Source organism: Nothobranchius furzeri, chromosome 14 (assembly GCF_043380555.1).
Source record: "Nothobranchius furzeri strain GRZ-AD chromosome 14, NfurGRZ-RIMD1, whole genome shotgun sequence".
In the NCBI taxonomy this organism is placed as follows: domain Eukaryota; kingdom Metazoa; phylum Chordata; class Actinopteri; order Cyprinodontiformes; family Nothobranchiidae; genus Nothobranchius; species Nothobranchius furzeri.
Window position 1 is genome coordinate 21,817,295 of NC_091754.1, and position 27,788 is coordinate 21,845,082.

General features: G+C 42.3%; 1 protein-coding gene across 4 annotated transcripts; it reads right to left on the reverse strand.

The window, feature by feature from the left end:
• Window positions 1–211: 211 nt before the first annotated feature.
• Window positions 212–24,418, reverse strand: adam23b (ADAM metallopeptidase domain 23b). 4 transcript variants are annotated; one of them, XR_001573485.3, is made up of 27 exons: window positions 24,200–24,418; window positions 23,486–23,703; window positions 22,463–22,539; window positions 20,473–20,536; window positions 19,231–19,313; window positions 19,055–19,118; window positions 17,152–17,224; window positions 16,730–16,797; window positions 16,493–16,558; window positions 14,051–14,119; window positions 13,699–13,865; window positions 13,374–13,458; window positions 13,212–13,299; window positions 11,711–11,762; window positions 10,966–11,065; window positions 10,800–10,871; window positions 10,630–10,716; window positions 10,473–10,553; window positions 10,345–10,395; window positions 10,175–10,238; window positions 8,027–8,132; window positions 7,328–7,447; window positions 7,039–7,207; window positions 5,252–5,363; window positions 4,872–4,962; window positions 4,006–4,096; window positions 347–404 (listed from the first exon to the last, which is right to left on the reverse strand). XR_001573485.3 is itself a non-coding variant. In XM_015966438.3 (26 exons), exons 1-26 carry the CDS (start codon window positions 24,273–24,275, stop codon window positions 359–361), a joined length of 2,349 nt encoding a protein of 782 aa, XP_015821924.1. In that variant the 5' UTR covers window positions 24,276–24,418; the 3' UTR covers window positions 213–358. The 4 variants fall into 4 exon arrangements, 3 of the variants coding, with proteins under 3 accessions (XP_015821928.1, XP_015821924.1, XP_015821926.1); XM_015966438.3 differs by lacking the exon at window positions 4,872–4,962 and having other exon boundaries at window positions 213–404; XM_015966440.3 differs by lacking the exon at window positions 4,006–4,096 and having other exon boundaries at window positions 213–404.
• Between the last annotated feature and the right edge of the window lie 3,370 nt (window positions 24,419–27,788).

Genomic DNA, 27,788 nt, shown 5'->3' on the forward strand with positions numbered 1-27,788 from the left:
CCGAGTCCTGCAGGGAGGGCTCTTCATGCTAATGGTCCTGCAAGCAGCACACTTTGTGTGGATAGTCATGCCAGGTGAGAGGATGGTGTGGATTCCGCCTGAACGCCTGTGCACTGGCACTAGGGGAGGGTAGAGGAGCTCCGTTGCTCTATAGAGGTTAGGGTGGAGGAGTTGGGGGGAAAGGTTACACGTGGAGTTCAAAAGGCTGCATTTATAATGTCACTACAATGGAATCTGTTACGATGTCCACTATGTCTTTTTCAAGTAGAACTAATGCCAAAAATCAGCAGCAGTAAGTGCAGTCCAGCTGTCAGGTAGCCAACTGAGGAAGCCTCGGAGGCTGTCATCTCTCCGCGGGTTAAATGGCCTGGGCGTTGGGGTCGTAACGTCGTTTCTTCACATTTCTTATATGGACAAAAGAAAACAGAAGTTAGTATCCGTCATGAACATTTCCCTTAGATAGACAGTCCAACCTGGACAAGCAACCACACTCATCGTTAGACATTTAAGCAATGCAAAATCAAAGTAATGCATTGATAATGTTTTTTTCAAGGGTGCCAAATGAAGCTAACCCCAAAATGTACTTTTTTAAAAACACCAAAAGCGAGGTTTGTTTGGTCCACGTTGGCGAGTTCAGCCTTGACTGCAGAGAGACACTCAGAGGTGTTTATGGTCACACCTTTAAGATGTGTCAAAGAGGGGTTCTGTAGACTCATGAATATCTTATCTGTTCTAGATAGATTTTTAAATGACCCAAGTTGGAAACATAGTGTGTTTCTCAATGTCAAGGCGCCTGGCCTTGCAAGACATCGCCTTGCTTACGAGGACACTGTTCTTCCTTGGTCAAAGAAAACGGTTAAATGGAACAGACTTGCATCCCGTGACTGCTGCGGAAGCCCCACGTCACGACACGGGAGATAATGTTATATTTTATACATTTAAGTTCTAATATCAGCCTTTTACTTTTTAAATTATGTATATATTTGTTAAATTAAATATGTAAGCGAGTTACTACCTGCTAGCCACTGAAGCTGCAACTACTAAGCAACTAACCAACCATCGTTAACTTCTTTGGATCTAAAATAAAAATATTTTTAATTAGTTGACTTTCATTTAAACTTGAAAATTTGCCCCTGAAGTAGCTGCTAGCTTCTGATCCATCATCCTTTCGAAAATACCGCGGTGTATTCTCAGAAATGTTTGACGAAAGCTAGGCTACAAGACACCTCCCCTATATCCTTGCTCAGCTAGCTATACGACTAACAAACGGAGAACGCACACCTCGGTAGAATATGAATTGGAACACCATTGGAACACGCCTCGGCAGTTCCTGATGATGTATCTCCTAGGCAACCGGTTCGGGATCAAGACATCAAGGCAAGGTTCCTTGGCACTGAGAAACACCCATAAAGTTAACTCTGACTGGATTGTTGAGCTACCAGCTAGTCTGAGTGGAGCTAAAACAACTCCAGTCGATAAACTTTCATTGTAATTACAGGTGTTTAAAATGCCCACACACTAGTTGTTCCAATAGATCTGCTGTGGTCTCTAGTACGAATTAATGCCTTGTGACTATTTCAGAGAAAAGAAAAAAGCTCTAGCGGCTATGCTTCAGGGAGTAGAAGTTGGTCGGAGGAGCCGGGGGCAGAAAACAGTAGGATATGCAGACATCTTGCCTCTGATTGACTAACAGCAACGCAAATGTTGTGATGGCTCTGTTCACCATTGCACCGTTTATGTTTAAATCCACAAATAACACAGGCCTGAATGTGTCCCACCATGTTGTGAAACTGCTAATGCTAACGGTTAGCTTCTACTAGCAGGGATGCGCTCTGCTCTCTCCAGGCCACTAAATCAAAACAACCTTCCCCGCCACTAGCCAAAATAAGCAAGCCCATTAATGAAAATTTTCCCTGTGGCTTTTTCTGACTTGAGCATTTCCTAGTTTATGTTCTTTTGGCGGGTAATGCGGAAAATGAAGGTTGAAGAACATTTTCACGTTTGTCCTGCATGTGAAACTCGGAGCTTTAGATCGTATTTCAAAAACAACAAGTATTATATGTTTCCCAGTGAAACTGCGACATTCATTTAAAGGTCAACTTCACTGACAAACTCTTCTTTTTATTATTTCATGAACATGAAAATAGTCTCCTACACCTATCTCCAGCATTAGCTTCTGATAGAAAATAGATGGTGGAATGCTAGGATTTGAAAAGCTTGACAGATCTACGTCATGCTGTCACTTAACACTCATGGACTCACCCATTTTGGCTCATGACAGAAGAGGCAGAAACAGCAGTGAACGTCTCAACAAGTAGAAGCTAACTGTTAGCTTTAGCATCTCCACCACAAGGCAGAACTCATTTAGGCTTGTGTAATTTGCACAAACTGCAATAAAGCTACTGTTATCGGATGGAAGCATTCCTCTATGGCCCTGGTCTCACTCAGAGTAGCAGTTAGCTCGTCAAACTGAGCCTGTTCAGGAGTAAGCTACTGAAGACTTCCACTAAACCCCGCTTCAACTAATCTGGACTAAGGATTACAAATTTCTGCAATAGAAGCACTCAGAAAGAGTAATTTTAATACTTTTTACCCTTGGTTATACAAATGATAACTCATCACCTGACCTCAGCTCTGCAAAGTCAGTTAGAGAAATAACAATATAAACATCCTCTGTTGCCTTCTCGCAGATAAGTACAGATTAGCATGTTCGTGCCACATCAGTTTACACAGTGAAGTGTAGGAGACAAGTCTCGTTACCAGTTTTGATGAGAAAGACATGATTTCACTCAAAACATAACCATCTGGGAGGAAAGAGCTAACATAAAATAAATTCTACAGAGGAGAGGAGACAACCACATGAACAACAACAGCAGCAGCAGAAGCAGCAATCACTACTACCAAAACAGAGGGACAACAACAAACAGGAGTGATGCATAACCTCCCCGTACTGGTGCTTGTTGTGGGGCTTCTATCACTCTGTCATGCACCTGTTCCAATAGTAAGCCAGTTGAAGGTTGGCACTATTGCTGTGCAGTGGTTCATGCAGTGCAGTGCAGTGCGTCGTGTCTGTACCAGGTCTGTGAAGCAGGCAGCAATGGCAGCCGGTGAGGGCGGTCCGAGTCTGGCCATCCAGGTGGGTGTGGCCAGCCATGCCACAAAGGCTGCAGGCAACAAAAATGATCCTGGCTTCTCTCGGCCGCTCTGTGTGCTGTCGCTCTCACCACTCCGTTTAAAGGCTCAGCATCATTGAGACAAAAATCATGGAAGTGATGAGAGGACGCCAACTGCGGGCCAGATGGATGTGCGTTTGGCTCAGCCTTTGTGCAATGAACTGACCTCCTCCAAATTTACATGTCAGCATGCAAAAATGTTTTGGCTTTTAACCTGTTTATTATTATTATTATTATTATTATTATTATTATTATTATTATCTCCCTTCGTTTTGCTCTTTTTGCGATAATCATGATGCTTTGCTATCTGGCATGCTTTGGTGGCTGTAGGACTATAAGTCTAAATTAGTTTGCAGGTCTGGTTAGATTAAAGTTTGTAACACCCCCGCTGCTCAAGACAGCAGGTCTGAAACTTAAAGTGCATTTCCTCTCATCTTAAAGATTTTACAGAGAAAAAAAACTCTAATAACTCAAGCAAACTATTTTATTTTAATGTAGTCATCAAAAAGTCCAATCTTCTTCTTTTGCTTTGTAATAATCTCATGCAAATCAAGCACTGAGCTCTGCCGATCAGTTTGATGTTCTGCTACAAATGCACAAACCTCATCTACCAGCTTCAAAACTCCTCACATTTATATTGATCTGGAACTTCTGCCTTTACAAAATACAAAAAAATCAACCACGACTGCACTTCAGGAAAGCGTTCGCTCTTCTCAAGTGCGTCTCAACATGTTTTAGAGCCGTATTCTGTAGCAGGAGCTCAAACCCTGGTGTCTAGAAGCAGCAGGGATGCTAGAGGTACAGCAGGAGAGGCATGCAGCGTGTTGCTTACTTAAAGCCCCATCCAGTCCCCCCCAGCACTATGGCAGCCACAAGGATGGCTCCGGCGATGGAGCCTATTATTAGATTGGTGGCACTAGGACCTGTGAAGGGTTATGGGGAAAAACACATGAGTTTCTAGACTCACTTACTGGATCAATAACATGAAACTACACAAGAACGATTTCACATGGAACAGAAAACATACCGTAAGAGTTTACATTTAATCTGAGAGGCTATTTTGCATGCGTTTCATCCCCGTTTTATTTGTAACGTGGGTTTGAATCTGACCAATCCACCTCCCTGGTGTCAGTTTAGGTGATTATTATTAGTGATTAGTCTGTTATCCAGAAGATCTGATCCTGAGCATCCATCACTGAAAGGGTTTTATTTAAACAGAAATTGACATGTGGTTGTTGGCTGCAGTACAAAATGTTTTTAGGGGTCCCAGTTGCCACACAGCCTCCAACTGATGGGACAAGCCAGGTAACTAACTGGACTCTTTGCAGGACTGTTTTCATCTAAACGCCCCACATGCCCCAGAAGGGAGAGGATCACAGGAGCAACCACATGACAACTAAGAGCTCAAGAGAGAGGAGAGGAGATGAGAAAAGGGAGAATGAAGAGAGAGTTAATGAGGAACAACAGGAAGTGGCAGAGGGAGAGGAGGAAGGAGAAGGTAGGAGGAGGGGATCCGTCAATCAACCACACAACACCAAAAACATTCAATCACATGACAGTTATATGGTCATCACCAACACACAAGAAAACACAAAGCCACCGGGACGCACACACGGGCTCAGGCCGGCTCACGAGACCGCCCGCACACTGAGGCACCACTATGAGAGGAAGAGCTGTGAAAGGGTTAAAGATGCTTACTCTATTCCCCACCCTGTGCCTCCAAAAATCACCCCCAGGGCCAGAATGGTCCCTGCTACTGCCCCTATCAGCCTGTTAGTGGCCACGCTCACTGTGCAGAGGGAAAAGGAGCATTATTACCACCCTGTCAGAAAACAAACAGCAGGCTTCTGCCTCAGAGTCATGGATCAAGGCACGGCCCACCCCCTTCTCACAGCGCCTGTGAGATCATTTTGTGTTCAGACAGAATCAACTCAAACAACTGAATCTGCTGTGAAACTCTGGTCTCAGGAAATCAAAACGCTGCCAATGTAATTGATGTGTTTGACCAGTTGTTTCCTATTTCAATCCATGCACATTAACTTTTTGCCCATTATTTAGTGGCAGAGGCAGAAACCGACCCTTGGGTTCTTCGTCTGGAGTGACATCAGGCTTTTTGGGTGGGTCAGACATGCTGCAGTCGGTCCCTGCCCAGGTGGTGTCACAGGTGCATGTGGCTTCATTGTTGCACACCTGTGTGGATCAGACAGATAAAGATGAGGCAATAGGTGAAACGTAAGGGTTTTTTTTATAAACATGCTGACACGTCAGGTCTATTTTGCGAAGCTTTACATCCAAAGATGCTGTTCCTAGCAGCAGCCGTTTCACACAAGATATTAAGGCCGTGCTCTTGCAACATACTTTATATATTTATATAGAAACTGTTTTGAAAGAATGTGTTTCTGAAATATTTCCACCTTCACATTAGACAGATTTCTGATTGATGAACCCAGGCTTTCCATTGGATGAGTAATGTAATAGATACGTTTTCCCCACAAGCTTTCTACTAGGAGGGTTTAAGACGCAAATCGGAAGCGAAAGCTATCCACACAGCTGGTCCCACCACATGATGCACTCAAAGGAAATTTGCAAGATCGAGAAATCACGTGATAGCAAGCAAGGAGAAAGGTGGCAGCATGTATCAAAAAGGTCTGCGATTTATTTCCTCGGCCAATGCAAGTTTCACCAGTGATGACATAATTTTATTTACTAGTTAACCAACAGGAAATTTTCATGAGACTTTTATTTTGGAAGTTACCGGATGTTTTACACTACTCATATATTTGATCTCCTGTCTGGCCCAGTCTGAACCAACGAGTTTGACAAACTCCACCTGCCAAGTAAAGCTTAATAAATCTAATATTTCAAGTTAACTGTCATAACAAGTCTGAGGGGCTGAATTTTCCTGTAACTCAACCGTTTAAATGTAATTAAAGCTTGAATTATGAATATTTGCCTACTTGCCTATTTGATTGACAGGAAGCAGATGAACCATCAGCTAGCGCTAGCAACTTGCCTCCTGCTTGCTCCAGGGAAGGCCTCAACCTCCGCCTCAAGTCAAAAAGGTTAGAGGTTCTGCCTAGAGGGCAGAAACCAGTTATGACTAAAACCGCCCACTAACTTCCGTTAGCTTTGGTTAGCACAGTTAGCTTGTAGCTACATTGGCTCAGAATTTGATGGATGTCAATCATCTGCCCCCACCTAGTCACATGATGCATCCAAGATGGCAGTGGTGGGAACTCCCCACTGGGCTTGAATTCAGCTCTTCGGAAACCTACGTGGTTGTCCAACACATTTACAGTCATTGGTTCTTGAAAAGTAAAAAATAGACCCAAAGCGTATATTTAGCTGAGTCATTCTTTGTTCTGGAGCAGGGCCACAGGGGCATTGGCCCCTGCTGGAATCTGTTACCCTCTTGAAGTGCCCCTTTCCAGTCACTCATCATCTGTTCTTTGCACGATGATCAGTTTACAGGTGGATGCAATTCCGAGTCCAAACACTGGTGGCGCTAATGAGCCAAATTGGACTTTTTAAAAGGAAATCTTGGGTAAGGATGTTGGATTAATGCTTGGCCCCTCTATGGCTCCTTGATGGCCCCATGCTCAGAAAAATCCTAGCTCTGCCACTGAGCGCAGCAATGTGAAGTTACACTTCTAGAACGTGCCTAAGGGTGTGGAAACACACACATTCACTCTAATGACAGCTATTGCGTTTTACACTTCTCGGGCATTATGTGATGTTTACGCATCTGGTGGAAAGCCGGGTTATTCTGATCCTAACTTCAATGCTTTCAATCCACCTAAATTACAAGCATAAACAATTCACATTTTTTTATTTGTCAACAACCATCATGTTTATCAGGACTCACGCCATGGGCAGAGCACACCTGCCCGTTAGGTCCGATGGGGCAAGAGCTCATGTTGAGTGACTGGATGGGCAGACACTTGTGGTCAAGGCACATCATGGACGGCCCACAGGGAGTCCCATCCTCCACGTAGCCTAAATCTGTGTCATCATCCAAAAGGACGTGGGCACCACTGATAGAACCGTGGGAGATGGAAAAAATTGAAATATCATAAGAAAATATGGAGCCAAAATGAATTCTGGTAAAAAATAGCTTTTATAAGCAGGTGTTATAATAAAATGAGCGTGTTTACGTGCACTGTATCACTTTGCCTTGGTGATTAAAGGAGGCGGGGGTAGTTTCTCCTTTCACTGTTCCGATGCGTGGCATTCGTCCCACATTGGCGCACAGAAGATACCCACAGAACACATCACTGTGACAGAAATACAAAGAGGCTCTTTAACTCTTTGATAAGATGAAAGTTTTGACTTTTCAGCAAAAAAGGACCAAAAGTGTGTTGCAAAGGCACCTCAGGCTAAAACCTTTCTATTTAAACTAGTATCAAGTGAACAGAAGAAAAATGTGTTTTAAATATTTTCTACATTGTTTTGAAATTAAGGCCAACACTTTTTTTTGCACAAGTTCCAGGTTATAAAATACATGAGAAAGAAAGAAAGAGTCCTGGGTGTGAACACATCCGTAAAACAGGAATAGACTAATTAAAGCTGGATAATTGGCTACTTCAGGCCCAGTTCTGTAAAGAAACAAGTCCTCTGGTGCCCTCTTTTGGGTGGTTGTAATATAACCAGGAATGTGAAAGAAACCAGGGTGTTTGATTAATTTTGACTAATCTGAAATAGAAAAGCTGGTTTTCCTCAAGAAAATGTGATCCTCTACGTTCAAGGCAAATAAATCTTTAACCTGAGACTTAAGAAAACAGATTTTAATTCTGCCTTATACAAAGTAATGTAGTTCCAATAATGTCCAGCACTATTTTTGATCTGTAACTCACTGTTTGCTACACGGGATCCTTTGGTTTACATCTCCTCCACAGTTCCCCTTTTCTGTTCCTTCAGTGTTTAGCTTCTCATAGCAGTACTTCTCTGAACCTCCAGCCTCTGAAGCAAAAGGGAGAGGAATAAACTCAACAGTGACGAATGATAATTATGAAGAACAACAAAACATCTTTGTGTAAAATTAAAGTGCAAGGAGCACAGTCACTGGAGGAAAGCTACAGTTTAGCTTCTTGCAGGTGTGGGTTGTTCTCTGACCAGATTTAACCACTCTTTGGACCTGCTTTTCCAGTTGGAAGAGTTGTTTTCAAATCAAGACCACACACTCGTAAAAAGATACCAGGACTGTGGTTTTGAGCCTAGCTTTGGTCAACTTTCCCAAATTCTTCTGCTGCCAGGTACTCTTTCCTTGTGGCTTTGGCGATTGACCCCCAGGACCTACGTTTTTAAAAGTAGGTGCCATCTCCTTAGCAAATCATCTCATAAAGGATTGCTTCAACATCTCTATGAAGACTCATCCCTGTGTCATCTAAAAACATCTTACTCTGGGTATCTTGCAGAGAACTATAGGGTGAGAAGATTGGAATGGCATGGGACCAAGGACACTTCCTTGTGGGATACCAGTGTTAGGCAGATACAGTTTAAGCCTGGGGCTCACCAGAGGCGGAGGCAGAAGCGGTCGCGGATGAAGCCGCACCGCTGAGCGCTTCTTGGAAAGTCGTGCAATAGTCACAACATCACGCGGGGATTGAGCACAGAAAGTTCTTTAAAGAGCAAGTCACCCCCTACAAGAAACTAACTCCACTCCAAATGCTGTTGCCTGGCAGACCGAGAGGGCAGAGCCACAAATACATGCAAACAGGCTCACAACAGCATTGCGACATCATAATGTACTAGCTAACATCATTGTGTACCTCTCAGCCAATAGCGATGGCAGATTTAAGTTCAAATGTAGTGCAGAGTTTTTACCTGACGACAGAGCAACACTGACAGTTTTAGATAGAATATTTAAATTTTAACTAAGAGGCACTAAAGTGCCAAATTATTAACTACTTACATATGTCTGCAGCACAATTAGACACTCATTTATATAGTTTATCAGTAAAAAGAAGTTCTTTTGGGGGTGACTTGCTCTTTAAAAGGAGAAAAGGAGAAATAATACATGAGATAGACTCATTAAATGCAAAGCCAGACATTTCAAGGCTTTATTTGTAACAATTGTAATGTTTATGGTTTACAGCTTACAAAAACCTCAAATTCAAAATCTTAGATAATTAGAATATTGTAGGCTAGGCTCCAAGTGTCACACTTTAATCAGCTAATGAATCCAAAACACCTGCAAAGGGTTCCTAAGCCTTTAGATCAGGGGTGTCAAGCTCAAGGGCCACATTGAGGAAAATCTAGTCCCAAGTGGGCCAGACCAGTAAAATTAAAGTATGTATAAATTAAAAACTGCTTCAGATTTTTTTCTTTGTTTTAATACGATCAACATAAAACAAAGCTGGAGCCTGAGGACAGTGTATCCAAAATAGTTTAAGCACAACATCACCATTAATAATAAAACGCCTGAAGTGTATTTGAAAATGTGAAATACAAAACAAAAAACCTAGACTATTCCTCAGTAGTTCAAATAACTGATTCACAGATCACATGTCTGCATCAGTTTCATGCATGTCTTTGACTCCTGATACCTGACATCTTTTAGCTTTCACCAGTAGTTTAATTGAAAAAATGAAAGCTCATTTTCAGACTTTACATTGTAAAGTCTGAAAATGAGGTTTACACAGTCATCTCGCAGGCTGGATTTAAACTGTGTGCGGGCCTGATCCGGCCCACGGGCCGCATGTTTGACACCCCTGCTTTAGCTGGTCTCACAGTTTAAGTTGAAAAACTGAAATAAATGGACTTTAGTACCATATTCTAATAATTTAAAGTTTCTTTTGTATCAAATATCCAAACAGACTGTAGTTTTTGTCAAGATATCCAGGGCCAAGATAGCAGGCGTCATCTCTCACAGCAGCAGTTTAATAAATATAGTGTTGAATTATTAACTTCACCTAATGTGCATGAAAACCAACCAAAACAGCTAGTTTTGCCCCACTTAAAGAGCCTTCAGCCAACGTAAAACCAAGGTGAATTATTCTTACTTGATCCCCAGATGTATTTACACTGGTTGTCTCTGGTCTTGCACTCTCCGCTGTAACAGCGACCCTTAAAACAATCAAATAAAAATAAAAAATAGGAGTGAATTCACCTCCTCAGTTTGTTGTTCTTAAACCAATTGTTGCATGATAAAACTAAAACCTTTTTTTTTTACCTGGTTTACCTGGCAGACGTAACCGTCCTGCTTATGCAGGTTGGGAGGACACTGCAAAGTCACAAACATCCTCTTATAATAGTCATCTTCAAAACTACTAAAATGCAGAAATAAGAACACAGGAGCACCTGTCCAGAGTCTCCAGAGCAGGTCTCTGAGATGTCACAGTCATTCACAGCAAAGCGACAGCTGTAGCCTCGCGGGTAGAACTGATGAGAAGATGAGAACATGAGTCACATTTACAGAGAAAAGCAAGTGTTCTGTACCGTGATGCTAAGCTTGTACCAGACACGTGTGATTGCAGCAAGGCCCGTCGCTGCAGTGCGCCCCGTTGGCGAGGGAGCACTTCTTGCAGCATTCCTTGTAGCAGTCCTAAGAAAATTTTTAGTAAAATAAATCTAACTTCAAACAAAACAAGACAACAACAGACAGTGAGGAAAAAATCTGAAACTTACTGCTCTCAGCCCGCAGTCGCACTCTTCCCCAGCTTCCACAAACCCATTCCCACAATGTGCAACCTCAAACAGCTGCCAAGAGGAGATGAAACAGTGTGATTTCAGCACAAGTGGTTCATGGCAGCTGTGGCGAGTTAGAGGAGCGGCAGACATGCGATCACCTGACCTTAGTCGGCCTGTTGAACAGACACGAGCCTCCTCCTTTTAAAAGGAACTCCTTGAAGTCTGTGATGCTGCATTTGGAGAATTTCTGTGGGTGCTGGACTCTGCAGTCGGAAAGTACATCAGGAGATCATTTAAAAGAAGTTATCTGTATTCAGTTCCTCCATCTGTTTCTTCATAGTTTACAGTCACACAAACTCATAACATTTTTCATTTGTTTATTTGCATGGATGGTTTTAAAACCTCTAGGACAGAACTGGATGCTCTTGGTTGTATTTTTGTATGATTTACAGCTGCATGCTAATTTCCCCACTTTCATAAATCTGGTTTTAATCTTTATCTCTAAAAGAACACACGGGCATCGTATGGACCCTTTTATATTCAGTTAAAGACATCCACGTTTGTGTCTCTGGGCAATAAAATAAAATAAATAAATAAGTGACTGAATAATTTCCAGCACCAAATCTTTTGTCTCCTGTTTCAAGTCTCAGATTCAAAAGAAACAGGAAGATGATTAAAGGAAATCATGTAATAAGTGAGAATTGTGCATGCACAATGTGTGTATTTAGTCCTCACTGACTCTATTTGTGGTAAAAAATAATTAAATAAATAGTACTGTAGAATGCAAAACAGGCGACTGACAAACTGATCACCGTCCTTATGCAGCCAAAATGCTGATTATTACATCACTGAGTGGACAGGAACAAGCTTCTGTTATCTCTTTTGTGTTAGTGTGTGTTGGAATTTACCCGGTGTCCTCCATGATGCACCCGGTCAACAAGTTAGCACAGCCACATTCTTCTGCAGGAGAAAAGCAGGACAAACATTTATTAGGAAAAAGAAGCAGCGACCATCAGTGGATGTTAGCGTTTTTATGTAAAATGTTGTGCTATGGGACTTAGAAATCTTCCAGCCTGTTTCCACACAGACACACTCTTCCTAAAGCAGCTTTGGGACCCGATCTGCTGACAGTTTGCATGTTTCTGACCTGTTAGGTGATTCAAGAGCCAGCATCATTAAGGACACACATCCTAAACCTGAACTTGAATCACATTTTTGGACTCCAACATCTTATCAAAAAGGATGTGAAGGATTTAGCCACTGACACCTTTTGCAGATTACAACCAGCTGGGTTCTGAACGAGTCCATGAAAACATGCAGATTTACAGTCAGAATCAAAATTACGTGTTTTATATGTGACAGGTTATGAGGTGAATACAAACCACTTGCAAAAGTTTGCAAATTGTCATGTCACAATTTAGTCTCAAGGTTTCTCAATCTGTTAGCAATTTATATTGTATTATATTGATGCATTTGAGAAACTTCTCTTCAAGGCGAGCTACACAGAGGCGATGCGGCAAGGCGGTAAGGTGTCTTGTCCAAGGACACAACAACAAATAGACAAGGGATGAGCTGGGATTGAACTGGCAAGCCTCTGATTGCTGACAACCTGCTGAGCCAGGGCCCCCCCTCTCTTTATTCCCAAAAACCTTCCCACATTTCTTGTCCTTTTTTAACTTGTGAAACAAATTTAACACGAGTTTGAAACCAGTTGCTTTAAAGGAGACGTATTGTGACTGCTTTTCTTAAGTTATAATAGTTCTATGTTTGACACTAAACATGTTATTGATTACATAACATGTTGGGAGTTATTTGCACTAAATCCCTCTCACATAAAAGAAATTTCAGCAGTTTTATTCTTGACGTTTTCAGTACCTTCCAGAATGAGCCGTTTCAGGGCTCTATCATTTTAAGAAAACAAGCTGGAGCTGGCCACGCTCATCCATCCCTCGCTCAGATTGCTATAAGCTGAGAAAATCAGATATATGGGAGGGACTCAGATTAGAGTCGCCGCTCCTTCAGCAGCTGACCACCCTTGCACATGAGAGATGGTTCTTTTATAATTTCCTCATTTGTGACATCACAAATGGGGACTTTCTGAAATTGTTTGTTTCAGGCTTGTAATCCCTAGAACTGACTGAAAATGATTGGAATGGATTTTTCACATTTAGAGTGGTTATGGAGGCCATAGTGACGCACATGGCAGCACAAAAGGTGAGTATTGCAACTTATGTAAACTTTGCTGATTTTGAATGAGTCCAAAACTCAAGCAAGGCGACAGCAAAGTTTTGAGGCTCACTGTAGAACTCCTGCAGATTTCTAAACATTCCAGAAAAACCCTGTTTCTTATATGTTAAATAACAAGTAAGATTCTGATTCTGATTACAGCAAAACACTTTTCCCACGTACTGCGCTTGGATTCAGGGTCCCACTGGATGCCCATGTTCTGCGCCAGGCTCTGGGATAAGAACACTACCATGGACGGGGTGGAGCCATACTGCAGAAACAAAACAGATTATTCTTCTGCATGACTATGCGCTGAGATACTGGATATTGGACAGCAAATCTTACCTCGTTGACCCCAACCCCTCGGCTCACAGAGCACAGGCCTCCAAAGTATGCAGTGCTGCTTCTGCGGTAGTGGAAGGCCTCGTTTCTAGAACAGCAAATGAGGAGAAAGAGGTCAAAACTCCAGAAGAAGAACTAGAAAGAAGAATCTGAAGCGAGAGGGGAAATCACTCTTCAGGACTTCTCTTATTTAAATCAACCCAATTAAATTAATTTAGGAGAATAAAGTTTATATGCTAATCACACCATGTATTATTCATGTTTTTGATTCAATCAACTCTACTACTGACAAAAAAATGTAAACACCGCATCAAAGCAAAGAACCTACGAGAGGAGCTGCACCGAGTCGGCGTGCAGCTTGATGCTCTGCTGTCGGTACTTGGAGAAATCCCGTAGCATTTCCAGAGGCTTCACGCTGATGGGGATCTGATCTTTATCCGTCCAGATCTCCAAAGCAACAAGAACCACGCGCGTATGCAGCTGGTCTTTGAAGATCTGCCATTGAAGTGTGCGGTGAATAGGGACGGCAAAGAGCGAGAGGCAGAGAACGAGAGAGACATGAAGGAAATTTGAGGAAGGTGAATTTTATTCTGCTTGGGATGCAACCAAAAGATGAATCATTAATCAACGAAATTCTAAAACTGAGGGAAAATGCTGTTCAATGATAAAAGGATACTCACACTATCCACAAGATTCACAACCGACTTGGCAAAATTTCTAGTGTGCTGTTTGTTCTTGTGTCGCTTATACTAAAGACAGAAAAAAGGACAAATTAACTGTAGTGTAGTTGAGGGTGTTCCACTTCATGTGTATGAAGAAAAACATTTTTCAACGTCAGTGCTCGGCCTTGTTTTTAATTTATGTCTAATGTAAAAAAATTTACATTTCAGCAATTTTGAAGTAAGTACGCGGAAATCGCCTTACCTGTCACAGATAGATCTTTGAGCAACTTCGGTTTTGATAAACAGAGATTAATTCTGATCAGCTATTGGCTAATTTCTCTTTTTTTCTTAAAATTACTCCAATCATATACATTGCATGCCAATTCATGCTAAGGAGTTTGCATAAACCTTTCTAACGTCACAGATTTCACATGAAATGCTCATTTACATAAAACATTTTGGTTATTTGCTACAGAAATTAGTGACTGTAGTAGAATGGCAAGCCATCCTATATGATAAATGACCCGAACTTGTATAGCGCCTCTCAGAGTTAGGACTCCAAAGCGCTTTACACTACAGTGTATCATTCATCCAGTCACACACACATTCACACACTGATGGTGATGAGCTACGATGTAGCCACAGCTGCCCTGGGGCACACTGACAGAGGCGAGGCTGCCGAGCACAGGCGCCACCGGTCCCTCCGACCACCACCAGCAGACAAGGTGGGTTAAGTGTCTTGCCCAAGGACACAACAGCAGAATTCTCTGTCCGGAGCCGGGATCAAACCTGCAACCTTCCGATTACTGGACAACCCGCTCAACCTGTTGAGCTACTGCTGCCCACAGCTACTGCTGCCCATGTGAATGCAACCAGCTCAGTGGCCTGGTGGTAGAGTGTCCGCCCTGGGACTGGGTTGGGTGATTCCAAAGACTTTTTAAAAATGGGACCCAATGCCTCCTTGCTTGACAGTCAGCTTTAAGGGGTTGGATTGGGGGTTAAACCACCAAATAGTTCCTGTCTGCAGGTCACCGTTCCCCATGGGGATGGGTCAAATGCAGAGGACAATTTTCACCACACACCAGTGTGTGTGTGACAACTATGGAACTTTAACTTGACTTTAACATTAACCCGTAATCGGAGTTCGGTCATAGGAGTGGAATATATGGTTGTCTTTCAAACTGTCTCTGCACGCAATTGGACGATGCTAGAACCAATCAGAGCAACAAACAATGGGACCTATCCATAGTGATGACAATAATGGGCCATTCCCATCTGTACCGGGTCGGGCCGGGCCGGGTAGCGTAGGTTGTTTACATATCTGGGTGGCCTGGTATTTTTACGGGCCAACCAAGGCTCATTCTCAGCCCTCTTCTCGAGGGGGTCTGCTTCAGGCCGACCAGGGCCAACACACCCACTGCTGACAGCAAATTCACACCTTCCATTAGAGCAAGCCTCTGATTGGTGGGTAGAATCAGCCCACATGGGCTTAAGACAAGGATGTGTGGAATCAACCGGGCCAGGCTGGGGCCGACTGGGGCTACCCGGCCCGGGCCGACCCGGTACAGATGGGAATGGCCCATAAGTCAATGAGGCAGTCTGCCATATAGCACTGAAGAAGCATAAATGACTTAAGAACCTCTATCTGCCCACATCTCAAAGAAAAGCCCAAGTCTAAATTGTCCAAAGTTAACACCAAAGTCATTTCAAGAATGCCATTTCTGAGTCGCTGCCATCTTTGTAGTTCTGCTTAATTGCATTTCTGGTGTTGAGCCTGCCAAACATCTCTCTACAAACTTATAGCCCTGTGGTTGGCCGGACCTAAACTTAATCGAGCCAATGGTAGATTTGCTGAGGCTACAGTGGAGCGTGGCTACACCACCCCACAGAGCAAAATATGTTGCTTTGGCTGCGGTTGGCCTAGATTAACAGGCTACAACTGTAGCACTTGTGGCTGGAAACTCCAATTTTCTAACATAAATGTTGTAAAATTGAATTGTTAGCTTATTATTCTGCTAGTAACTAATTTGTGTTTCCAAAAACTGAGGGTGTTCAAAGAGCTTTACAGCTATTAACAGAAGTCCAATCGTAAAGTTGTGAATTATCATTTTTAACATTGCTTCAAGATTTCCCTTTGGAATAATAACCTCTACTACTTTAGGTGCAAAGTATCCCAACAACATGACACTACCGCCGCCGTGCTTTACAATTGGTACGGTGTTCTGTATCTAGCAAGCTTCGTCCCATTATTGGTCTCTGCAGCTATATACTTTGTTTTTTACTGCACCTTTATTTTCAGTGGTACATTTTTTGCACAATGGAAAACACCTCATTCCTGGGTGGTATCATGAAAAATTTGGGTATCTAATGTTTATCAACAGCTAAAAATTTCAAACAATATAAGAAGCTAAAATAGGAATTGAATGCCGTTGCGTTCTGTAAGACAATAAACACACATACCATACTGTGGTCACTGACAATCATGACTTCTAAATACTTCATCTCCTCAAACACGCTGCGAGGCATCTGCAAAATCAAAACAATGACATGGTGCTTCAGAACATATCATTTGAGGTCGTATTACCACAGCGTGTTTGACCGTATGCAGACTAATCTCTTATTCGTCATCGTAAACACGAGAGAGGGCGAAGGAAAAACGTTGCATCATTTCAGAGGGAGGATGCGCCAGAGACTTACTGCTCGCTTTTTTCTGCGCTTCAGCCAGGACAACTCATCCAGCTCTGAGAGGAGTTGCTCCTCCTTCACTGCAGATGCACACAGGAAAAACAGGGACTTTTCAACCCATTTCATGTTTTTACAACATTGGCTTGTGTTTGCATGAAAGCCAACAAAAATGAGGTTTGAACATAACACTTTCCCCAGAAAAAAAAATTCTCATCATTTCTCTGTTGGCACATAGCATAAAATAAAAATGAAATCCAGCCCGTTTACTGACATTGGATCTGACATCATTAAACCCATGCTAGGAAAAACATAAAAATATGTTTCTTTGTTTGTGTTTCACATTCATTTGGAAAACAAAGTCTGGGTTGAGAGGTGTGGTGCTGGTTGGAGGCGAGTTTATGTAAGATGATGGATGACAAAGACCCAGGCTTTACCCTGCTCCTCTGAATCACCGCTCAGCGGACCCGAGGCTGTTCGTCTCAGCTTGTGAGGCCTTGCAGCTGTGTCCTGTGGAAAGGAATCACATATAAAACCAACAGAACTGAATGTGGACACAAAGAGAGAGGGAGAGTTTTTACTGCACTAACTTAAATGACATAAAACACACAATATATCTGCAGCTGTGCATGCTGATTGTTATTTAGGACCACTAACATGCGGGACTTCTTCGAAATGGAATGCAGCCCTTGATAGTGTGCCTGTGCTTTCTTTTAAGTCAAAATGCATATAATGCATTGGATTTAATGTTTAAACGGTATTAAATTATTATTGCTGGTCAAATTTTGTTTAGAATATTTTCATTTCATGTATTTTTTACACTGTAAAAAATTAAATGTTAAATTTACTTAACTAAGTTATGTCAACTGCTTATATGTTAATAATAATAATAATATATGCTGTTATTGTTATGATAAAAGTAAATGTATTCTAATATTTACAATTAAGTAACTAGGTTTAACCGAGGTGAGTAAACACAACGTTTGATTTCTTACAGTGTAGAACCAAAGACGGGCCATGACTCAAGCCTTCCCTCCCATTAGCAAATGTCCTTCCTACACAAATGTAATTTCTATCTAATTACTTCAATATTGAAAATAAATAAAAAATATCTGTGAATAAGACTTCAAGCAGAAAAGGATGAAGGGGTTCTGATTTCCTGATTAGTGCCAAGCAGCTGTTTCTGCTTTAGTTTCTTTCATTTGAGCTGATCTAAATGGCGGCTTCATGTTTGTCACACTTGCAAAAAAGTGCATCAATCTTCTCCTCTAAATCAATTTCATTTAACTCTTTTCCTCAGGGGAATAATGACGATATTACATGATGTGCATGGAACAAAAGTTTCTGATCCAATTAAGCTTGTTGAGAAACCTTGAACCAAAAACACATCGGGTTTCACAGATGATTAAAGAAGATGATTAAATCTAATAAATAAACATAAAAACACAAGTTACCCTTAACCACAGAACTCATGAGGGTCAGAAAGTATTATTACCTGACAAAAAGTTAGTAAAGTTTGACAAATAGATTATAAAATCCGAACTATGAGTTATTAATGGAAAAATGAGTAAAGTAGCTTGAGCACAGATGTTATTGAAAAGACTTTTACATAATTAACTCATGAGAGGGATGATGTGTTGCAGCTTGTTACACACGAGTAAATTAAATTAGTTTCAAATGCACAAACTAAAATACAACCTGCAGCCTTTGTGCACGGTTTGTTTTCTCTTCTTTTTGGTCAAATAACCGTTGGATCTGAATGATCTAAGAGACCAATAAATCCCTGAGAGGTGAAGAAACTAAAACAAGAGGATTGCTGTTTGTCCCTTTTATCACTTATTCCAAAGTTGAGTCAAAAAAAAGTTTTTCTCCTGTAAAATCTGAACGGATCTCCACTCAGGAGACATGCCGTCTCAATACACCCACCTAAGACTGACTGAGAGACATTTAATCAAGAAGTCCTTCATGCTTTTTGATCTCACAAATACATGTGTGGACATACATTAATAAAGCTGCAGCCACAGCTTCATTGTTCATTCCCAGGGCTCGTTACCTTGTGGTCAGGAGAATGAAACATTTTTGCATCAATAGCAACTGCATACTCAAATCAATGGAACGGCTGCTGGGCGTTCATTTGACTAAAACAAAATCATAAAGGGTAAGAATCCAGACAGAAGCAGAGGATTTCATTCCCTTCAAACACTGTATCTTCAATATTTCACCTCCTTCCTTTAAAAACACAGGATCAGGATATCCTCAAGTATAAACAACAAAACACCAGAAGCCTTGCAGGAAATGTCTCTTGACATTTCGCGGTCGACTGCAAATAGAATAACTCACGATTAAATGAGTCTGGTGCAAAGGCTCGATTAGATACACGTGGACTCCGTCGTCAAACATCCCGCTGGAAGGCAGGAGGAGGGGGGAGAAAAGAGAGAGGATGGCAGGCCAGTGAGGACAGAGGAGTAGAAATCGGAGCATATTCAGGGATGCACACAGCTCTGCGGTTAACTTACTGCAACCCGTTGCAGGTAGATAAGGCCACTTGGGAGTTATCGCTCCCCCTCACCTGGCCGTGGTAGTAACAGTGCTCACCTCCCTGCAGGGGAAGAAGACAGCGGAAATGCAGCAGCAAAACAAAGATAATTCACTAAATGACTCAATAATATGGTATGTAGGGCATGCACAAATATCAAAACTAGCGATATTATGAATCAAAGGCTGGAAAAAGCTTAAGGTTTGATGTGGTATTGTCAAGGTTTTGAAAAGCACAGTGATTTCAAATAATTGTTCTGAGTTTATGTTTACTGCCATTTAATCCAATCAAAGAAACATTTCCAACTAAATTGTAGCTGTTATCTTTACAGCAGGACTTTTTATGTTAGGTGTTTGAACATTTTCTTTGTCCAAATGCAAACTTTGACCAAGAAAAATAAGAATACACATGGAAAACCTGTGAAGAAATACTTTAAATGTTTAAATGTAGCCCTTTTGACAGATTTTTCAGTATGAACTGCTTATGCATGCATAAAATGTTAGAAATATTCCCTTCAAAGTGCTTGAAAAGAGCTTGAATTTCATTTAGGCAAAGCTAGAAGAACATTAATGCATTAATTTTGATTAGCTGTGGCTTTCATCTTGGATCTGATCATCTCCAAAGCGATTGTAGAAGAACACCCAGTGATTATTTTCTAAGACTTGTGAGAAAACCCACCCTACGGATCATGAGATATTTTGCTAAGAGATACAATAGCAACTAATTAATCAAAAGTTGTAAGCAGGTCTAGAAGTGTAGCAGCTTTAGTCACAGATGTTCCTTTGGTTTATCTGCAGGGGTCTACATCTGTGCTTGTGAAGAAGTGAAAGTATTACACCACATCACAGCTTCTGGCTACGATCTCCGGGTGAGAGGAGGACACTCTCCTCACTATACATCATTTACTTTCTGCTGCTTTGTGTGTGTGTGTGTGTGTGTGTCTCGCGTCATCCATCTCAGCCTGCACTGATACTGCAGAGAGCTTTCCTTTCCCTCGTCATGTGACCAGAGTTTCAGCAGAAGAGGCTGCAAGGGAGTGAAACCCTGCTGATTCAGCTCCAGTATACCCAGCCCAGCCCTGTGTCTGAATCAGCAGCAGCAGCAGCAGGATCCAGCTTTCACCACCCTCTACCCTAAAATCATCTCTATCATTCCTACCTTTATCCAACTGATAGGTCTCTAAAAAGATCAAAACAACAAATAACAGACCGTTTAGCCGTACCTTTGAGAGAACTGGTTTCCCATCTTCATAGTGGATCTCCACATAATCAGAAGACAGCAGGTCACTGACAAAAACAAACACTGGGTTTAGTTAGAGTGGAGGAATGTGGTGCAGTCCCAAGGAGGACAACCAGGGTTTCTGTCTGCTTGCCTTTGAAGGCTCTGACTCGCATATTGTGGCCGTGAATGCTGCGAGCGCCACTTTGTTTGGCGCACGAGCAAGAACAGCCAACACCACATGGTGACTGGGTCAGTCTACACAAACATCCCCGTCTAAATGCGACCCGGCAGATTACGGTGCTCCTAAAGATGATGATGGTGTAACCCCACCACACTCTCCACAAGCTGAACAAGATTTGTGCTGTCAAATGAGCAAGCTAGCACATTGATGGCGTGTAAAAACGCTGCGTTGTTTATTTCTCTCCTAAATCAAGCTTCTCTGGTTAAGAAACATCAGGAAAACAGGAACAGAAACTAGTGACGGTACCTATGAGGCCTGATGTGAAAAATGTTTGTGAGGCCTTGGCTTCACCTTGAACACAACAGAGTCCTCCTGTCAGTTCCCGCTGACTGACTCAGCATCCCCTTAACATTACACCCAATCGGTTAGCTGACTTCAAGAGGATGTGATTTTTTTTGTGCCACAGTGGCACTTTATTTTTTTCTGGGTAACCTTGAAAATCAACAACGCACTCCTCCCTTTGAACACGCTGTGTGGTTGTGGCAGTAGCAGCAAGCTAAAGCTCTTCCAGAGCAAGTATTGTATTCGGTTGCTAGCAAGAGGTGAGCAGATAAAGTGGCATGCACTGGCAGATTGCAGGTCCTATCTATATTTAGCTCAGTTCTGTAGCAGCAACAGCACTAAGCAGAATTCAAACCGCTGTTCTCACCAAAAAAAAAAAGCATCTCACAGATAACCTACACACAAACAGCTGGAATTCAAGGTCACAAGCCCCGCTGCTGTTTTGAGCAAGGCAGTTTACAGAATAACATTCGTTTAATGCGCCTGCACAGCCTGGGAACAAGATGAGATAGTTGTTTTTGTTTTCCTCCACGACATGGAACCTCCAAAAAAATATCACAGGTAGATTTTGAGATTTTACAACAAAATTCTGCAGGTTTTCAAAGCTTGAAGCCTAAACCGATCGTTTACATGGAAACAAAGCTTATAATCCGGTGAAGACATTGGAAAATATGATGTGCATGCAGACTGGCTTAATGGAGCAAATTGATATCAGAGAGGACGGTGATGGCCGACCACAGAGCAAATGTCTCTTTGCATCAAAACGATTCTGTCCAGCGGTAACGCCAGAACCACTCGTAGCACTTAAAAACCAGCATGCTGACACAGCAAGTTTGAGTATTCCTCATCACATTATCTGCAGCTAAATTCAAATAGATGACTGAACTGAGATTTAACACACAGCATTTACCACCAGATGGGAATCAATAAGCTATAAAGCATGTAGTTAAACTCCACTTCTGGTCCTGTCTTGAAAATTTCAAAGCTGAATCTGCATAAAAACAGCAGAAGTTTCATTCACAGTCTTAATCATTTATGTTACGCCAAATATAGTTTGCACAAAAAAGACTGACTTTATTTTAGCAGGATTCTTAAACCCTTGCATGCCTATCAATGCTGACTTTCATCTGCTTTCTAATCCTCACTCGCTGCTTTTAACATCTCATTTAACTGGAAGAACTATTTTGAATTATTAAAGACGCTTTTTGTCTCCCAGCTGAAGCATTTCCCATAAATGAGGCAACAGTGTCCCTGCAGGGTCATGCAGACTTTGCAGAAAACACAAACCCTCCATAGCTGCATGAACAAAGATAACATTCAGATAGTTCCTTTCAAGTGGTTGGAACAGATTCTGAAAATAAATTATTTTATTCTTTTAAAACAGTTATTATTGCTCATAATATGGGATTGATGAGCATGGAACAAGGAGCATCATTGTAGCGCAGGTGCAGAAGAGACGAGGACTTACTTGTTTAGTTTTAGATCCAGAACAAACCTGGAGCCAAATGCCTCTAATTGGAAACTGACTTGGGCGAGGTGGACGGGCTGAAGAAGAGAGAAAAAAAAAAGAAAATGTTTAAAGTCTTTTCAACATAATCCACCAAAAAAGGCCTGTTTCTAACTTTCTTTTAAATTTAATTTTTAAAAAAGGCATGAGACAAATTTGCACAGTAACAATTAATATTTTTCCACTTCTCCCCCTGCTGGTTGACAGCAGAATTACAACTGTTGTAAACAAAGCTAGGTCACCATCAGTCCATGATGTCGTAGCCACCTTCAGCTCCTGGAAACGAGTGTAGGCGGCACCGATGTTCACTCTCTTTGTCTAGTTTTCATGCTTTCTTCAACTCTAAAAATATTATACTCTTACTTTTACTTCCAGACTTCGCAATGACGCCAAAAAAAGACAAACTTCTTCTTCTTATTGTGCTTTTTTATTGTCAGTCGGCGAGCTGCAAAAGCTACCTGCTAGCCTTTATATGAGCTACCAGCACAGTAAACTCCACTCCAGCACTTGCTCCATCAATCAGTTGTTACATAAAACAGGCCGAGGGACCTTCCACTGGTACCTACCTGAACCAACAAAACATTTTTGTGCAATTTCTGGCCAGCAGAGGACTCCATTTGTCCCCGTTAGGAACACGAGAGGATTGAAAATAAAAGAAGATAAATAACAAACACAACATTTCAGCCAAAACTCTGAACATGCTTACAAGAAGGCTCACTGCAGCAGGAGTTGTCAAAAAACTGAGAGGAAGCCAAGCAAAACATGAAAAAGGCGCATATTGGACCCCACCAATCTGCAAGGGGCAAAATTTGTATACTTAAGTGCAATTGGTTAGCTTTTTTTTTAAAGTTAACTAATCTGATTTTACAGTGTGTTAAAGATCTCTGAGAACATTTATACAGGAAAATGACTGGTTTGTCCCATGCTATAAGTTAACTCACAACTTCAAGGGCCCCATAACTTTCTGCTCCAGGGCCGGCTCACCTGGTCCGCTGTGGCTTGGTTCTTGGCCCATGTGTTAAGGTCATGGTAGGTGCTCTCCGTATCCTCGTTCAGATAGTAGATCAACCGTGAGGGGTAAGTGATCTCATGCTCCTCTGCATGGTGTGTTGTGCTATCTGTGCCAGGTGCTGCAGTTGCCTGTTGCTTTAGCAATGCTTCCTCTGCGTCCCTCTCAGCCTCGTCCTCGACTCCGGGTGAAACTGCAAAGGAATTTCCAGATGCATGAATGCAGTGTTTCCAAACCAGGAAAGCTCTTATTCGTCATGAAACGGCTCAGACAGATGCATTATATGACCGATATGAATGAGTCAGGGTGATCTGAATGCACAGCATTATTATAGGCAATAGCTTCTGTTTGTGCAGTATAGCAGGAATTAGTTTACATATAGTCTCCAAAATAGTCACAGTGCTGTTTAGTCATAATGTGACCACTACATTAATAAACAGCCCTGTTTTCCACCAGCAGAACAAAAGGTGCTGTAGTCTGCCTTCATGCACCATCAGGGCTCCTGCATATTAAGCAGGATAATTTCCTGTGCGGGATAATACGCTCATATCTGAGCGCACGCGGCATCATTTTGGGCGCAATTTTAATCAAATACAGAAAGTCAAGACGCATCTGGTGCAACAAAAGTGTCCAAAAAATATCCGACATACTGGAACAAACTAAAGGCAGTGAGCTGTTACAACACGTACCCGACGAAGCCAGTGATGGATGAAGCCCCGGCGAATGGACGCTGACGAGCAAAGTGGCCAGAAATATCAAATGCATGATTCATATTTGATTGCTGAGATATCCAGATATATCAGCATAACAAGGTTTTTATTTGGTCGCGGCCCATCGTGGCGGGGGAGGTGTCGTGCGTGCGGGGAGGAAGTGGCTTTCTTCATGGATCCATCCTGGAGACACCGGGCTGTGCTGCTGCAGCAGCGGCTGAAGAGGAGGAAGATGAGGAGGACGAGGGGGAGGGGGAGCCAAAAGAAGGCGGTGGCCAGGCTGCTACTGTATCTACTGGAAGTCTAGCAGCAGACTCCTCCTCACAGACGGACACAAACACCGGACAGCCACGGGGGTGGTGGTGGTGGGGGTGGTGGTGGAGGGGGTGGAATCATAGGTCTGAAATATAAGCCTATAATTATAATTATTGTATCTGACATGATAAAAAAGCAACAGACAAGACGTTTATGTTCCCACCATCGACATATAAATATTGGACAATGGGTTTCCATAGCTCCAATAACACGTTTTTGAAGATAAATGGGAGGTGGCCACCACCGCCATTTTGACCGTGTCACAGGTTCCGTCAAGCCCAGACAATTCCACAAAAGGAAAGAGAGGAGGAGCTGAGGGTGGGGCTGTAAGGCTGGGATCAACTGACGACACCTGGTCGAACTAGCTACAAGCTAACCTGAAGCTAACCCAAAGCTAACGCGGAGGTGGGAGCTAAGCTAACGGAGGTAGCAACCTAGCTACAACCGGAGTTAACTGTGCACAACACCAGAGCTTCTGAGTCAGAGATACGCCGGGCTGACCGCTGGGTAAAACCGGGTGGAACACAGAGGTCTCCCGAGAGCTCCACAAGCCAGCAGCCCGCGCAGCAGACAAGCGCCGCTGCAATCTGAGATGCGCAGAGCTGCCGCTGGGGAGAACCGGGTAGAAAGGTTTCCATCCCAGAGCTCCACAAGCCGGCAGCCCATGCAGCAGTCAGGAGCCGCGATCAGACAGAGATGCGCCGAGCTGCGGGGAGGGGAGAACCACAAGCCGGCCAGCATGCAGCCCGCGCAGCAGACAGAGATGCGCCCAAGCCCCCACAATGCGGTTCAAAAATTGAGGCCAACCCGGAAGAACCAAAAATTACAGTTCAACCCTCATCCGCTGGGGGCTGGTGTCAGAAGCCAGCAAATCCTCATTGACTCCCATGTTAAAAATACCAATTTCACAGCAGAAATAAACACGTTTACAGCCTGGTACCAAAACATGTTTTTTGTTTAAATGATCCAGTTTACACTCATGACAACTCTGAGGGGGGTGAATTTTTTTCTCTCTTCTGTTTAAGTGTATTAAAAGCCTAAAATTCTGTATAATTAATGAGCATCAGACCCACGTGACCACAGAGCCGTGGAAAGGCCTCAGTAGAGCCTCGGTCTGGCTTGGAAACTGTTCCGGGATTTTTAGTCTCTGTGTTTGTGTATTCTTTTTTGGACATTATTTGTGCAATTGTTGGACAAAATGACTTGCTGTGGCATTAATTGCACTAATAGAGCATCCAAGGAGTCTCGGTAAGTAAAATTATATTTATGTATTTTAGGTCACTGCAGAGCTGAGCTTGGATTTTAACATGTACTGTTTAACCATGTAATTTAAATGTAATAGGGTAAAACCCAGTGCATTTAACATAATGCTGCACTTTAGAAAATGGGTTGAAATATAACATGTTGGTGGAGCTGGGTTCCGACTATGGGCTTGTGGAGCTCTCGGGAGACCGATGTTTTCCACCCGGTTCCCCCCTCCCCGCAGCTCGGCGCATCGTCTGATCGCGTCTCCTGTCTGCTGCGCGGGCTGCCGGCCGGCTTGTGGTTCTCCCCTCCCCGTCGAGCTGCGGGGAGGGGATATTGATTAATATAACTACTGCAATGTATGGTACTTCCGGGATTGCTTGAATTTTTGAGCCGCATTGTGGAGGCCTGGTTCCCACCAAGAAGCAGGGGTGCCCCCCAAAAATTCCATGGGGGGGGGGGGGGGGGGGGGAGTTTATTTAGGTGTTACTTGCTCTTTAAGTATCTCGGTATTTCTTGTTCAAGAATGAGGGAAAAATGGAGCGTGAGATCAATAGGCAGATTGGTGCTGCATCTGCATCAGTTTACCCCCTTTCTGGAATTATGATTATTTTGTTTTTAGAAATCCGTAAAAGTGACAGTCTGATCCTGTAATGTGATTTAATGCAATCACCATCTAAACCATCTTCGGTCCTCTAGAGCCCCATGCAATTTGAATTGACCACCATTCAGCATTAGCCATTAGCGTTAGACATCCACTTATATACAAAAGTCAGTCAGAGCGGACGCAAGCATTTGAGGGCATACTGAGTAAGCCTTTAAAAAAACAATATATGTGAATAAACATGCAGTGAGAATAATGACTGTAAAACAATATGTCTTAGCTCTGTTGGACAGCTAAAGGTGCACGTTCACAAATGAGAGGCGTTGCTTTTGGCCGTACATATGGAAGTGATGAGAACGGTTTAGGGTGCACTACATTTGTCAGCCTCTAGATGGTGCTATTTGAAAAGACTGCAGCTTTAAATTGATTTGTGCCTACGGATTTTCTTGTTTATTAATTTAAATGTTTCTTAAGCTCTGAGGCAGCTGGAGCTACTGGAACTTGTTTTTTGTTTCAATGTGATTTGTTTGGCAGAAATAGGACCCAGAGGTGTTCCTAATAACCCCTGGAATGTTCCTGTTCCTTCACATTCTGGCTCACAGCCAGCAGGAAATTGAGGATGAAAACATCAAATTAAAAAGAAAGTCTGTTATTTTATGTATGTCTAGTTATGTAAGTTGTTAAAGGAAAGTTGCATTTACAAAAAAAATCAAATAATGGGTGATAAGGATCATGACTGCAGACGTGCATGAAGGGGGCGAGGTAGAAGGGCTGAGAAGGGCAAAGGGAGTTGAGTAAAGGAAGTAAAAAATGAAAAGTTTGAAAAATAACATTTACACTGCAGTCATCAGTTTTCACAGGATTGCACGAGTTTATTTTTTTATAAACAAAACCATCTGACTCAAGGCAGAATGTTAAATGAGGAGAGAGCAAAACTCTAAGTTTAAGAACAAATAAAACATTAAAACATTTTTATTATTTTTTAAAGCAAAGATCAGAGAGTTGATCAGACCCTTTATTACAGAATTTTGCAAGCCATCACAGATTTCCCATAAAAACACCAAAGGTCTCAGATGAGCAAATCAGCCGCGGAAATCTTGTGTGGTGTCCATTTTGTCTTCCTGGAGGAAACGGGTCCTCATCACAGGCCCGTGTGCCAGTAGGAAACTGAAAACATGAAGATGTGGGTGTGTACACTAAGTGGATGGTTTAAATAAAAGCCATTAGATCTGCAGGATAAATTCAGATGAAAGCAAATCAGACATTTTTCTAAATCTGTTCACAGAATATTATAGAACCAGTTTGAGGCAAATGCAACAATTATTCTGTGTTTTACAAGTTTAGCTGTTGCACATATTTATTATTTTGACAATCTGAAAGTTGATTACTTGGTGTTATGTTTGC